Raw genomic sequence first — 14375 nt, forward strand, 5'->3', positions numbered from 1 at the left:
ATAGATTTTCCGCAGTGAACATCTAGTAGTTTTCCAATTCTTGATATATTATTATAGCATTCTTGTGTCTGATGATGCACACCTGGCTCAGATTTAGTTAAAGATTTCAGAACCACAAGCAGCCATATAGTAAAAAGGCTAATTGAGGGCCTTGGCACAGCAAGAGTTTCAATAGAAAGATTCTCATTAGGTTCTCAATTAACCTTCAGAAAAGAAAGATGTTGCATCAATCTAGCAGTGGAATCTAGCCAGCGTAGTAGCATATAGATGAAAAAAGGCTTTAAAGATACAGCTGTCTTTTATTAGTTGCAAATATATAAAAAGCAAATTCAAGAGAACTCAGCACCTTGAAAGGGGGGCTGAGTTTTAGCAGATTTTGTTAATTAGAAAAACAAATTAAAAAATGAAAACCAAAAACTCATAAACTCAGTTTTTAGAATGAAGTCCAAAGTATTTAGTTCTAAGTCCTTGAAACAATTTTAAGAAAGCTTTAACAATACCGGAATTTCCATATTACAAATCCCAAGTATCAAACCATTTTGAATGAGGCCTATAGCCATTTCTGAGAGGCTAATTAAAAATTATAATTTTGTTAGGGAAAATTGCAAAGGAAATTGCCCCATGACAATGCAGAATAAAGTTGGCCACATCTCTCCACCATGTTTATATGTAAATAAGGCTATTGTCCCAATGCATTCATAGTAACTTGTTTTTCTCTATAGTCCTTTAAGGGAGGACCACATGACTCAATGTTTAATAATACATTACAGACAATACACCATTCCCTTGGTCTTTTATTATTTACCTTATTAGTCAACTTAACATTCAGAAACTTTAAGAGCCATTTTTTTCTAGATAAAAATCTAAGAATTTTAAGCACAGCCAAGTAATAAGGTATTTCTAATGGTGATTGTGTTGGCATTTATTATTGTAAATCTAAAAATATAATGCTTATACTTTGTAGTATTTGGAAAGATCACTCCCATTTTTATTGTTACACTTTAGTTATCAGCACAATATCAAAGTAAATAGAAACCCCAAAGCAATATTATTAGAATATCTATTTTATGGATCACCAACTTGACTTAAATTGGAAATTCTCGGTTTATCTCAGAGAAAAATGATGGGCAACAATTATCCTGATTCTAATGCAGCCACTCCAGAGACAGAAAGAGGAGACTTGTGTAAATGTATTCTTGGAAGTTTCCAGAAAGTTTGATTTGATACTAAATAAAGCTTATTAAACTTAAGAAAAATAACCCATTAATCAAAGAATTGTTAATGCTATTTTTACACTCTTCAGGTGCTATTCTCCTTATCGTCAATTCATAGAATGGAGACCAAAAACTCCTTTCAGCCTTGTATGTGAGAGTATAAGCAATTTGATCACAATTTTCCTCCTGTTTTTGGCTCTGGAGGATATATTGATTTCCCAAAAAGCAAACACAAAATTAAATTTGTAGGAAAAAAATTACAGCTAACACAAACTTTAGCACTTTACGAGTAGAGTAATAGACTATGGATATAGATTAGTGAATTACAAGATTGTGTAATACTGTTCAACTCACTAGTGACATACTGCATTATTTAAGTAATAGTATTTGTTTTAAGCATATATTTCTGTATTTTAGTAATTTGAAAACCTTGACAATCCAGGTTTTTGGCATACATATATTAACACTTTAATGAACACAACACTAATCATCACATTTAACTTGCTGTCCATATTGCATAACAAAATATTTATTATCCAATATTTCAACTGAGTAAGAAAATTACCAGCTGTTTCTATACAAAGTTACCTCATAGAATCTTATCCAGGAAAAGACATTCATTTTCAAAAAGCTGTTTTAAAATTTTTCATGAAGTACCCGTTGGCATTTTAAAAAATAAGAAATATAACTTTCAGAAATAAAAGAAATCATAAAAGTTTTAAGTTTTGAAGAAAAGTGATAATTTATCATCTGAGTTTTAGTTAGTTATATGAGTTTCCAGAAATACCCTTTGAGGTCTAGAGCCAATCTGGGCACATTGACATGCAGGGTGAGAGAAAAAAAAGAGGAAAAAAAATTATTTAAAAAATCCTTTCAAATTGATATTTTCAAATTGTAGAGCCAAGAACAGAACATATTTTTAGATTTTAAATACTCAGAAAACTTTGTTTTAGAAGTTAAAGTACATTATATGCATAGTCAATGAATAAGATGGAGAATAAATGATCAGAAAAGCTATGTTTTTACTTCATTACAGATAAGAATTCATCATCCAAGAGAACCTATTTATGACTTTGGGAGCCCATCATTTGTCCTCAGTGGTTTATTATGACCTAAAAACATAGCAGGAGAAAAAGCGTAAGGAACCTTATCTTGATGTGTAAGAGTTCATTTTCACTTGTGGTAATAAAACCTCTGTTCTCTCCACAAGCTCAACAAAATAGCATGTCCAGACCCTCCTCCATTCTGATTCCACGTCCTCCCCAGCCCCTGACTCAGCGCCGGGTCCCTAATAGACCCTCCCTCCGAGTTCATCTCCCTAGACATCCTCTCTATTCCCTACACGAGCACTGGCATCCTGAGCCTGGCGCATACCTTCTGTTTGATCTCCCTCACCCCATTAATTCATTCAGTATTCATTCATCCACTTATTCATTCATCCAACAAATACTTAGTGGGCATCTACCATGGGCCAGTTACCCTTCCAGAAGCTGAGGAAACAACAGTGAACACAACGGACAAAGTCCTTGCTCTCATGAAACCTACAGTTTCAATGGAGGAGCTAAGTAACAATAAAGATACAATGTAATGTCATGGAGCCAGTGATACATTCTCTGAAGAAAAAGAAACCTGGGTAAAAGTGGTAAGAGTGATGGGGTGATTCAGGAAGACATGCTGAGGAAATGCCCTTTGAGCAGAGACTGGAATAAAATGAAATCTGCGTTTATAGAATGCTTACTATGTACTGTGTCTTTTTCTCACACTAGTATTCTCAAATCCTTACCATAGTTCATCATGGGACCTCCCTGGGAAGAAAAAAAAAAAAACTCTTCCACTCAAATGATTATTGTGGCCATAAAAGAGAAACAAGGGGAATAGGCAGAAAACTTGGGCTGCTGTAAACAGCTAAAAGCGATATGATGGAGGATGAAGACAAAAAAGTGAGATGACAAGCTTCTCACATTTTTATCTATTTTTTTTTAAAAAAAATTTGATAGAAGTAGGGGTAAAAATGGTTTTTGGTTACATGGATGAATTACACAGTGGTGATGTCTGGGTTTTAGGTGTACCTGTCACCGAAATAGTGGCCATTGCATCTAATACGTTTTATCTTTATTAGCTGTCAGGTCTGTCCGCAAAGCAGTTATTCATAACATGCATGAGAGCAGGAACAGTCAACCATATAGTGCTCTGCTAAAATCAGGGATAGAAGTAACAAGGGAAAGCTACAACCAGAAATAGTTCACCTTAAAATCAAACCAAACCAAACCAAACCACCACAACAAAACTGCTACCTAAAGGTGAAAAAATCTCAGCTGTTAGTAATTTGATATTTATGACTAATTGGCAGTGACATTAGAGACAGGATCTAAGCATTAGCTTAACTTTTGAACTAGATTATCTTTGAAAAATATAGTTTTATTCAGGACATATGCTGAACAAAATAGATTGTTCTGTTAAGTCACATATTAAGATAATCACATTGGCAAACAGTGTTTAAATGTATGTTCCATGTTTTTAAAGTCAAAAGCCAAAGAAACATTTTGTATGTACAATTACCAATACCCTGAGTTAGCACAGTCATAAAATAAAGAGAATATGTATATTTTTTCTTACAAGAGAGTTTTTTTCAACATCAGTGTTTGATAAGAAAGTTGGAATGATTGCTTTCCAAGCAAATTCTCCTGATTCTGAAATTTACATTACAGTTGATCTTGCAGCTATGTTTTCCTTATTGTTAAGGTTACAATTCTCATAAAAAAAAAAAAAAAAAGGGCAGGGCACAGTGGCTCACACCTGTGATCCCAGCACTCCAGGAGGCTGAGGTGGGAGGATCTCTTGAGCTCAGGAGTTTGAGACCAGCCTAAGCAGGAGTGAGACATCTGTCTCTACTAAAAATAGAAAAATTAGCTGGGCACCACAGTGCATGCCTGTAGTCCCAGCTACTCGGGAGGCTGAGGCAGGAGAATCCCTTGAGCCCAGTAGTTTGAGGTTGCAGTGAGCTATGATGACACCACTGCACTCTACTCAGGGCAACAGAGCCAGATTTTGTCTCAAAAAAAAAAAAAAAAAAAAGAGAGAGAGAGAGAGATAAAGAAAGAAAAGAAATATCTAGTGTATGAGCATAGATATTGTGTCTTATATTCACTATTCTCCTGAATCATTTTTAGAAAAAGGAGATGACAATCAAATAAGCTTGGAAAATGCTATAGACTATATTTCTTTTCTGGAAGACACAAAGCATATTAACATATTAAAGGTTATGAGAAATCCTGGCACAGAAAAATAAATTAATATTAGTTCAAGCGAAGTTAAACTAATTAATTCCCAAATTTTTGTCACCACAGTGGTGTTTATTTTTAATAACATCTATTAATATTGCACACCTCTCTAATGTTCCATGGAACAATATTTTGGGAAATGCCGCTCTATACACATTTTTATTGTCCTACCTCTTTGACTTTGCTTTGCCTATTTTTTTTTTTTTTTTTTACTACTTTTACTGTTTTTTTCCTTCGGTTTATTGAGTGCTTTCTACATTCTAGGCACTGTTCCAAGGACTTTATGGTCATTATCTCATTTATTCCTGACAATAATCCTATGAAATAAGTACAAGAGATTACCAAAAGGGAAACCAGAGAGATGAAATAACGTTTACAACATCCTACTGCTCGTAAGTGACACAGCTGAGAGAGGTGCTATTGAAATAAGATCTCTCTGACCTGCTGCCTAGCCTGTGCTCTGATCAAATAAGGGGCAACTTTTTAAACCTTTAACTCCCAGGCTCCAGGTCTCCCAGAGACCAATAGCCTACCTATTTCCACAATGGAAAGCTATTTGTCCAGACCTTAGCTTATAGAATCTCTGTGATGCTGTTGGTCAATTCCTCCACTCAAAATCTCCTAGACCCTGGGTTTCCTTTCCTCTTGTACCTCTCTGGTTGTGCCTTCTTTATCTTCTTGGGTTCCTTATTTGCCCACCATTAAATGTTGTGCTCCTTAAGATCCCATCCTGGCCCTCAGCCCTCATTTCCCCTTCCCTCTGCTGGGATATCCCATTCATATTTCCAGGCCTGCCATCTCCCTTAGACTTCAGTCCCATATCCAAGTACCTGGTTTTTTTTTTTGTTTTTTTTTTTTCATTTTTGCTTTTGCTTTTAAATGTTTCAAACTCAAAGGTTTATCAGTAAACCCATCGGGGTCCCAGCAGGACACTCAGAGGGGAAATCCCAGAGAATTTATGAGGGGACTATTAACAAAGCTGTGGAACAGTAATGACAGTACTAAGCAGGGATAAAAAAGTACCCAGGGACTAGCAGCAGGGAGAAGCTATTGCATCAAGGGATAAGGAGAGAGAGGACTGTTTCTGGAACTTGGCCAGAACTTTAGTCTTATTAAGAGGGGCTGACCACAGAATTGGAAGAGGGAATGAAGCCATCGCCTAACAGGAGCTGGCCAAGGAGGAAATGGAAACATAAATGCTTTGATTTCTCTCTCCTTCTCATGGTAATTTTCTGTGAGCACCTCATATTGGCCAGACTCACTAGAAGCCAGAGAGCAAGAGAGTTGGAAGAAGCGGTCCATCCAGGAAAGCTTCCAGCACCGGGCAGGGTGGAGAAGGGGTAAGTTGATCTTGAGGGCAATGAAGACTATCTAGCACACATGCTGTCTTAAGATCGCTATTCTCCCAGATAAAGGGGTTGGTTACCCAGAAATTACTATAGACTTTTCTCTCTCCAATTTCCCACATCTAACCAGTCTTGCCAATTTAGTTATTTTCAACATTGCCTTTCCTCCTTTAGTTCTTTTACCATCACCCTAATGTCAATGTTTGTCATCTTTTAATTGAATAATTATAATAACCTCCTAGTGGCCTGCCCCATCTTTGGGATAGCCTTTCTTGCAGGCAAAGAGCACTATCTAAAATGCAAATCATACTCTGGTAATGCCTTGATTAAACCCTTCAACAATGCCTCTTCACCTAGAGAATAAAGATCCTACTTTCTGGCACAGCATATAGAAGTCTCCCTGATCTGGCTCCAATTGCTCCATATCCTTTTGAATACATTTGTGTTTTCCTAAATACTGCCAAGCTTTTCACAACATTGGGCTTTTGCTCATGCAGTTTTCTCTGCCTATATGACTATATTTTTAAAACTAACTCACATCTATGCTTCAAGACTCAGCTCAGGCAACATCTTAGAAATTGTTTTCCAAACCACCAGATAGTTAAATGTCCTCTAGCACCCAATATTTTGCTCTATTTCTTTTTTAAATATGACCCCATTTTAATGACATTTTCTTTTTCTGTGTCTACGTTCCCACTATGCCATTTGCAGTGATTCAACTGAGTGTTATCCATTCCAGTTCCTACAATGTCTAGTAAAATTCCTGGCACAGAATAGGTTTGCAATAGATATTTGAATAGTATTGGGCGGTAAATCATTATTCTGGAATTCAAAAGTCAGACTTAGTATTGAAGAATAAACGTAAATTCTCAATGTTGCCATGTTGGCTTTGGGGAAAGATTGGTCAGTCAAAAAATGTTTATAGGATGCTCTTTCAAGAAAACTAAAAGACAAAGAGATTAATTAGAAATTAAAGCCAGGATCCAAAAGTAGGAATGCTAGAGTTACTCAAAATAGAATCCTGATTCAGAAAATAAGTGCAGGGAGTTAGGCACCAGACTTCAGATAAGACCAAAGACACAAAGGGCACTGAAGATTATTTTGAATTCTCTGACATCTGGTCTGTGCATGCCAATCCCAAGCTCCTATGGGTGGAACTAAGAGGGAATCCCATGATTTAGATCAGTATACAGGCCCAAAGTTGGTCTGATATGTGTTAAGGGTAGAGAGAACCAGGGACAGAAATTACAGGAGTAATAATGGAGGAACAGTATTGAGAGCATGGTAGACTTGTGATGATATTTTCTCATCTATACAGAAATTGCTGATATTAAAAAGTTAGTAGGCAAAAGTAGAAAAAAAAGTGTCAGTTATCTGAGAAACAGTTAAATGAGATAATACAAAAAGAAAATATTCATCATTTAAATCTCATAATCTCATATATATTACTATTAACAGATATAATTCTGATTTTAGGCCACTACCTTGTATATAATTTGCACTCCTGCTTTTTTTTATTTGCTAGTAAATGTACAAAAATTACCAGTTTAAAAACAGGTTTGTTTGGTTTGAATTTTCTTTAAGATGGGAACAGTTCTGTTAGAAAAATGAACTGCATAGCATTCCTATTTAGGAGAGGTAAAAAACCAAATACATAAAGAGTATTTAATATGGAAACACATTTATTTGCACATAAATAGAAGGATGGCACTATATTTGTTTTCAACACACTTTTTTCATTTCACTCTCTAATTTTTCCTATATTCATTTTATTACTGAAATTACCTTGCATATTTATAATTTGTAATACAACTCTCCAGCTTAAAGTCCTATTTCTAATTCTGATTCTCTGCTTTTGAAATATAAAAGTATATCAAGCATATATCATTTTTCTCTCTTTCATCTCAATTTCCTGACAAAAAGGAAAGGAAAAACGTTTTATCAAGAAACCTCTACAACCTTGTTTCAAACATCCTCTGTTTGTTTGGTGGTTTTAAAATATTCAGAAGAAGAAGGAGCTGGCCTTTAAGTAACTAGAATGCCCAAGGAAAGAAGAAATCTTTCACTGGAGAATTAGATTCTGAAAGAGTTGAGAATGATTTTTCTGACATAGGGATAAAATATGGTTTTACTTATAGAAATAAATTTGAAGGCACTATGTGGAGAAGGGGAAAAATGGTGCTATGGAGACCTAGGACAAGATTGGAAAAGGGAAATATTAGGAGTAATTAGTGCTAGCAGATTACACGAGAAGTTTAAAGTTATTCACATATTCCTCTTAACGGCTGGTAGGAACCATATGGAACCGCTGGAGTCAGTAGCACCAGGAGAGAAGAGGAAAAGCATCTGCCTCCAGCCTCATCCCACCCCATTCGCACTCTTGCTTACTCTACTCAAGCCACATTAACCTTGTTTGGGTTCCTCAAATCAATGATGTTAGTGAACAAAAACATCTCTTACATACTTATTTAAGCAAAAAGAGCCAATACCAATGAGTCTTTAAGGCCACTCTGGAAGAGTTCTGTAAGACACTGGTTTATATGACCCTGTATGAAACACCACCATAAGTACTACCAAGACCAAAGTATAGAGAAGTCTTCATCTCTTAAGGACAATGTTCCAGCAGAAAATTCAAGGGACTTCTACTAGGAATGCAGCAATCTTGGTCAGTTCTCGTTGGCTATGGTCATAGGAGAGTGGTCATATGGAACAGGTGGCAAAAAGATTACCTGTGTATCTGGGTCTCGGCTGAAGTTGAAGGTCTATATAGGTTAAAAAAAAAACCCATTTATCCTAATATGTCAATTGCTAGTTTTTAAATGATGACATTAGACAGTATGAGAAGCAAGATTAGTGAATAAGTGAGCAATTGGGAGTATTAAATTTGTGGAAAAAATAACCCATTGGCATTTTGATTTTTGGTTTTAGTAAGATCCTAATGTAAGTGATTGGTAAAATTTTTACTATTTTTAGTGTAATGAGTGCATTGTAATATTATTATTTAACTCACAAGATAATTATCTCATGTTTTACTTAAAGATGAGTTCACAGTATTTCATAATTCTCAATCAGAAGCTATTTAAAAAAGCAGAAAATTTAAATCCTGTTTACCAAGCTTCTATTATATACTTCATACTACATACTAAGCACAGTAGAAGACAATAAATTACAATGGACATTCCTTTATTTCAAAAATACATACAAAATACTTGGGGTGATTAGATAAAAACACTGTTTTCCAGTAAAGTTCATCACTGCTTCTGAAAATATGACATCACTGGGACTGTGTACCTGGAAGCATTTAATAAAGAAGAAAATGAGAAATAGATATTTGTGGTCATTGTTGTTAAACCTTCTACTGATCCACACTGCCACTAATGACAATGTTGTGCATAGGTGCATCAGCTGTACCCAACACGAAAGATCTTTTTCCAAAGACTGCAGAATCAAGTTAGAATTATATTCACAAGACTCAGGAGCCAGTCTGCTTATAAGTTTAAATATCTTTAAGTTGGATATTTAGATACTAGAAATAATGCTACATTTTAATATAAAGCACAACTCATATTGTTTTTAATCATGTATGCATATATTATAGATCTGCATTTTCTTTGGAACCAAAATGAAGCAGAGGTATAGTGTAAATTTTCTATTTTTTCATACAACAGTCTTTCATAAAACAAAGAACAAAAGCAAACATATGTTCACAGCGGGAAGGATTATCACTCAATCACCTGTAGTAGCAGGGCACAGTGAGCCTTTGCCAACTACTGGGGATGTCACATGTAAAAGGGTTTCTCTAAAAGGTTTGCAATATCATTTATCAAAAGAGTAAGTTAACAGAAGAGTTAAGGGCAGGAAACTTCATTGTGAGGAGAAAGATCTAGGCTGCTCCAGAGAAATGAAAGGATAATGGTTCACCTGCCAACACTGAATAATATATGGATGAAACCTCAACACAGAAAGCAAAACTTCTTTGTGTTTTGTTTGTGAGAGAGAGAGAGAGAGAGAGAGAGAAGGGGAGAGAGGAGCACAGTCAAGTTGAGAAAGGCAGACAGACCATAGAAGGTGGATATTTCTCTTGAATATTAGTAGAATGGCCAGTATCATAACTCTCATACTTTACAGAATTAAATGTAAATCTCTTTTGAAAAATACAACATTAAGGCCTCTTTCAAATTTAATGTTCTTTGATGATATTTCAGGTAGAAGCATAAATGAAAGGAAATTCAGAGAGGAGATTAAAAAAGAAAGAAGGATACATGCCAAGCCTATGAGTTTAGGGAAACATTCCAGTTGACTACCAATAAGTAACATTTAAGGGAAGGCGGACTTCAAATTCCTATGATGTCATATTCTACAATGTACATCTTAGTTGACAAAGTACTGATATTGAGTAAACTGATACAGGAAGCCATTTTCAGGGAGAGGTTTACTAAAGATAGGATAGGTGAGAGAAGTTACATTGTTTTTACTGGGAATTATGGGAAGATTCACAAGCAGGACACTCGCCATTTGCAGTCCTAGATGGAAGACTTTGAGATTGGTAGGTTCCCATTTGATAACACAGTTCCATTTTTGTTTCTATGTTTTATATACATACACACACACACACACATATACTATCAATGCTGGTATAAAATTAAAAGTTTTCATGATGAATCTTGTGTTTATTCAACACCAGTTATGCAGATGTTAGCTTCATAATATGTAGTGGATGACTCAGAAAATGTGAGATGCCTGATTATATGTGCCCATCACTAATCCATAGATAAGGAATGATGCACAAAGACCTTCATGGCCAGTCACATTTAGGCTCCCTCAATGAAACTGGTTAAAGCCATTCACACAGACTCAAACTTTCATACTTTCCCATCACTTATATCCAGGTGCTTCTTTTTGACTTGTGGAAAATGTAAAACTATAAATTTAGCCTCATACTTGAATTTCTCTGACTTATAGTCTTTAGGGATTTTCACCCATATGGAGAATACTCATGTGGAGTAGGAAAAAAAATTACTGGTCACAGTGAAAACTATGGAGGGTTTTTTGGGGGGGTGGTGAAGTTGGGAGAATGGTTTATTTCTGACTCAGTACACATGGATCTTTTTAGATTTTCTTATTGAGATCGGTTGACAATTTGGCATTAAATGAGATTTTTCCACATTCCTGTCACTACCTTAATGGTAGATCCATTTTACTAGCACTTATTCAGGACCTTGAATTCTAAAGTATCTCCAAATTATAGAGATTTTACTATCTGTCAAATGCAGCATGTTATATACTATCCCCTAAATATAAGACATTACTCTATGTGCCCAATTTGCCACTTTGAACATCTCTTGCCAACTGTAGCAAAGTATGATTAAATGAAATAATACATGGAATATCTGAAAGACTGTCACCTAGTGGGTATTATATATATATATATATATATATATATATATATATATATATATATATATATATACACACACACACACACACATATAATTTTCTTCCTTCCTCTGGTATAGTTTATATTTGGGTGACAAAAAGCATTGCATTCACATAAAACAAAAAAGTAGTGATTTTTCTTACAAAATTATTTGTCTCATTACAATAATACTTCTTTAAGAGCAAGCTTTGTCAATGTGTTTACTATGTGACGCAGTTTGCCATAATTGACTTTACTTGCAAATGTTGACAAATATACCTATTATGTGAAAGAGGGTGGAGCTCTATTACAGTCACTGAAGGTACTGTTATGCCATCGCTGACTGCATTTCCTCATTCCAATATTGAGTCTTGAGTCAAACTTTTGCCATATTTTTTGCATTTTAATTGCAACACTCTACCCCCATTTCCAAATTAATCATTCTTTCACTCCTAGAATTCTCATCCATTATAAAGAACTCAAGTAAAAAACTGCAGTTGTGCCAATGGTTAGGTTTGGATCAGATATCATGCATATAATTCTTAGCTGTTACTCAGTAAAATGTATGATGACTTGATTTCTTATTTTGGGTTCATGACAAGTGTTGCATAGCTACAATAGTCATGACAGAGTTTGACAAATAGTTAGAAAAATGACTAATAGACAACTTAATAAGTCTAATACATTTGTGATGTGTACTAAAAAACAATCTCCTGGAGTGAAAACATATGACTGAGCTTACTATTCACCATATTTTAAAAATAAAATGATTATTGATTACTTAATAGATAATGCAAAGACCTATTAAATGTCATTTAGACTCTTACTTATGCACTCTGCTGCTGTTTCCCCCTGAAACTATTTTTTTTCTCTTTTCCATTAAGATAAATGAAAATATGGAGTATTTAAAATTAATGCTATTCGTAATCCCCTGGTCCTGTTCCGCTATAGTCTTGTCAGGCATTCATAATTAATGGTGCATATAAGAAAGAAGTGACTCTTTAATATGAAAACATTTGCAACCATTAATGTTTCATCCATTTCTAGGGTAGGTACCACTGTGGTGCTGAAAGGATAGCTCCGGGTCACCTGTCGACATTCCCGAGTTTGCTTCCCGATAAGGGAAAGGACTGACGACAGAACTAAAGTAGACCCACTGAAAACACGCGTGACAGACAATCACTTCATAACTTCACACCACCTTCCAAGAAAACATCTAGCTGATGTGTCCTCAAAAATTTCATCTACGGTATCCTTGTCAAACTGATTTTTTAAAAGCAGCCCCTTTCCTTTTCATTTTTCTCAAAGTAAAACCCCGAGGCAGCACATTCCAAACAAGATAGGAAAAAGTTAATTATATATATTTTCCTACATTAGATTTAGAGGTAGCATGCTCGGTAAATGTAGTGAAGAAAGTCTAGAGACTTTTTAAAGGGAATTCTCCGGGTGGAGACAAGACTTGGGCAGAGGAATCCGCTCCAGGCTCAACCTGACACTCCTTATTCAAAGAAAATCCTGCCCTCCACCCAGCCCTGGCAGTGCATTTGTGGCCAGGGAGCTCAGTCCTCCTCCTCCCTCCCCCAGTGCGTAATTCCAGCAGAAGGTAAATTAAGACAAAGCAGCCGCACACTCCGTTGGGGGAGGGCGGAAAGGTTAAGCGGCGTTGGGGTGCAGCAGAGACCAGAAAGGAAAGTGACCTCATTTTGCCTGAGACTGCACTATCCAACAAGCCCACCTCTGATGGGGGTATCAGCGGCGGTGAGAGAGCACAAAGGGCGAAAGCTGCAGGGAGCAAACTTCCCTTATTCTTCCACCCCAGTCCCTCAAGACCGCCAGGAACACGCACACGCCGGGACAACAAAGCGTGCGCCCGGGCTGCAGGGCGCGCACTTCCCGCAGCCGGGCCATCGCGCCCCGGGGCGCGCGGCTCCCGCACCGCAGAGCGAGGGCGCCGGAGCGCGGCTGCAGCCCGGCCCGCCCGGGCGGGGGTGGGGTGGGGGCGCTCCCCTACCTTGAGCAGCACAAAGAGCCAGAGCAGAGGCAGGAGGCGGCGGCCGCCGCGCGTCCTCGTGGGCAGGTGCCCCATCGCTGCGCGGACGGGGACCCGGGGGGGACAGCTGCACCAGCGGGTTCCCCCGGCGGCGGCGGCTCACAATGGCGAACTGGGGCTGCAGCCTCAGACCCTGGGCGTCGAGGTTGCTCCCGGCGGGCGCATGCTGCCTTTCCAGCCCTCCCCCTGCGCCTGCTCCCTTTCCTCTTCGGCGCCCGGGGTCCTCCAAGAACGTGCCAGGCGCTGCCGTTCTTTAATGGCTAAGGATGGAGAGGGTGGGGATTGGAGTGGGCGAGGCTCTGCCGCCGCTGCCACCGCGGCTGCGGGGTCGCGTGGAGAGGGAGAGGCGGGGGCCCCGCGCCCAGCCCGCAGTGGTCCTCCGGCAACCAGGGACCCTCTCACTCAGAGCTGAGACTCATAAAGTGAAAGCAGCCACCCAGCCCGCCCACCAGGGTCGACCAGCTGCCTCCTGCAGCTGGACAGTCTCCACCGCAGGCTCCGCCTCAACCCTTCCCACAGGCTCGGACTCGGGAGTTCTGCGGGTTCTCCCTGACCCCTCTTGAGAAATCGGACACCAGATCCCAGTTTCCTCAATCTTCCTACATCTGCCTTCAGTTGCAGTTATAACACTTGGGTGGTTGTGACTGTAGAGATGGAGTGTGTATGGGGTGTGTGTGTGTGAGACGGAAGGGTACTTCCCTCCCTTCCCCAGCTTCCATTCTCTCCACCCCATTTGAACACTCTCATCCTCTCTGTCCCACACTCACCTAGAAAGAAATAGCATAATTATATAGATTGTCCACGTAAAATCAGGAGTTCTTGTAAATTTCAGACTGCCCTTTGATTCCAACCCAGGTTTGTATCTCGCAGGTCCGCTTCTATGCAGTTTTTCTGCCACCTTTGCCGCCCCCAAGACAGCAAGACCAGCCCTTCCTCCTCTTCCTCCTCCTCAGCCTACTCAATCTGAAGACTATGAGGATGAAGACCTTTACAATGATACACTTTCACTTAATGATTGTAAATATATTTTCTATTCCTTATGATTTTCTTAATAACATTTTCTGTTCT

At 38.1% G+C, this 14375-nt stretch overlaps 1 protein-coding gene across 1 annotated transcript in view; it reads right to left on the reverse strand.

Moving 5' to 3' along the window:
* The window catches only part of PTPRO (protein tyrosine phosphatase receptor type O), a 246894-nt gene extending 233211 nt beyond the window's left edge, over window positions 1-13683 (reverse strand). The window contains exon 1 of the mRNA XM_045554266.1: window positions 13269-13683. Within this exon, the coding sequence (XP_045410222.1) occupies window positions 13269-13343 (75 nt within the window). The 5' untranslated portion in view covers window positions 13344-13683. The remainder of the gene's footprint in view (window positions 1-13268) is intronic.
* Window positions 13684-14375: the final 692 nt, after the last annotated feature.

This window comes from Lemur catta, chromosome 6 (genome assembly GCF_020740605.2).
Source record: "Lemur catta isolate mLemCat1 chromosome 6, mLemCat1.pri, whole genome shotgun sequence".
Lineage (NCBI taxonomy): Eukaryota > Metazoa > Chordata > Mammalia > Primates > Lemuridae > Lemur > Lemur catta.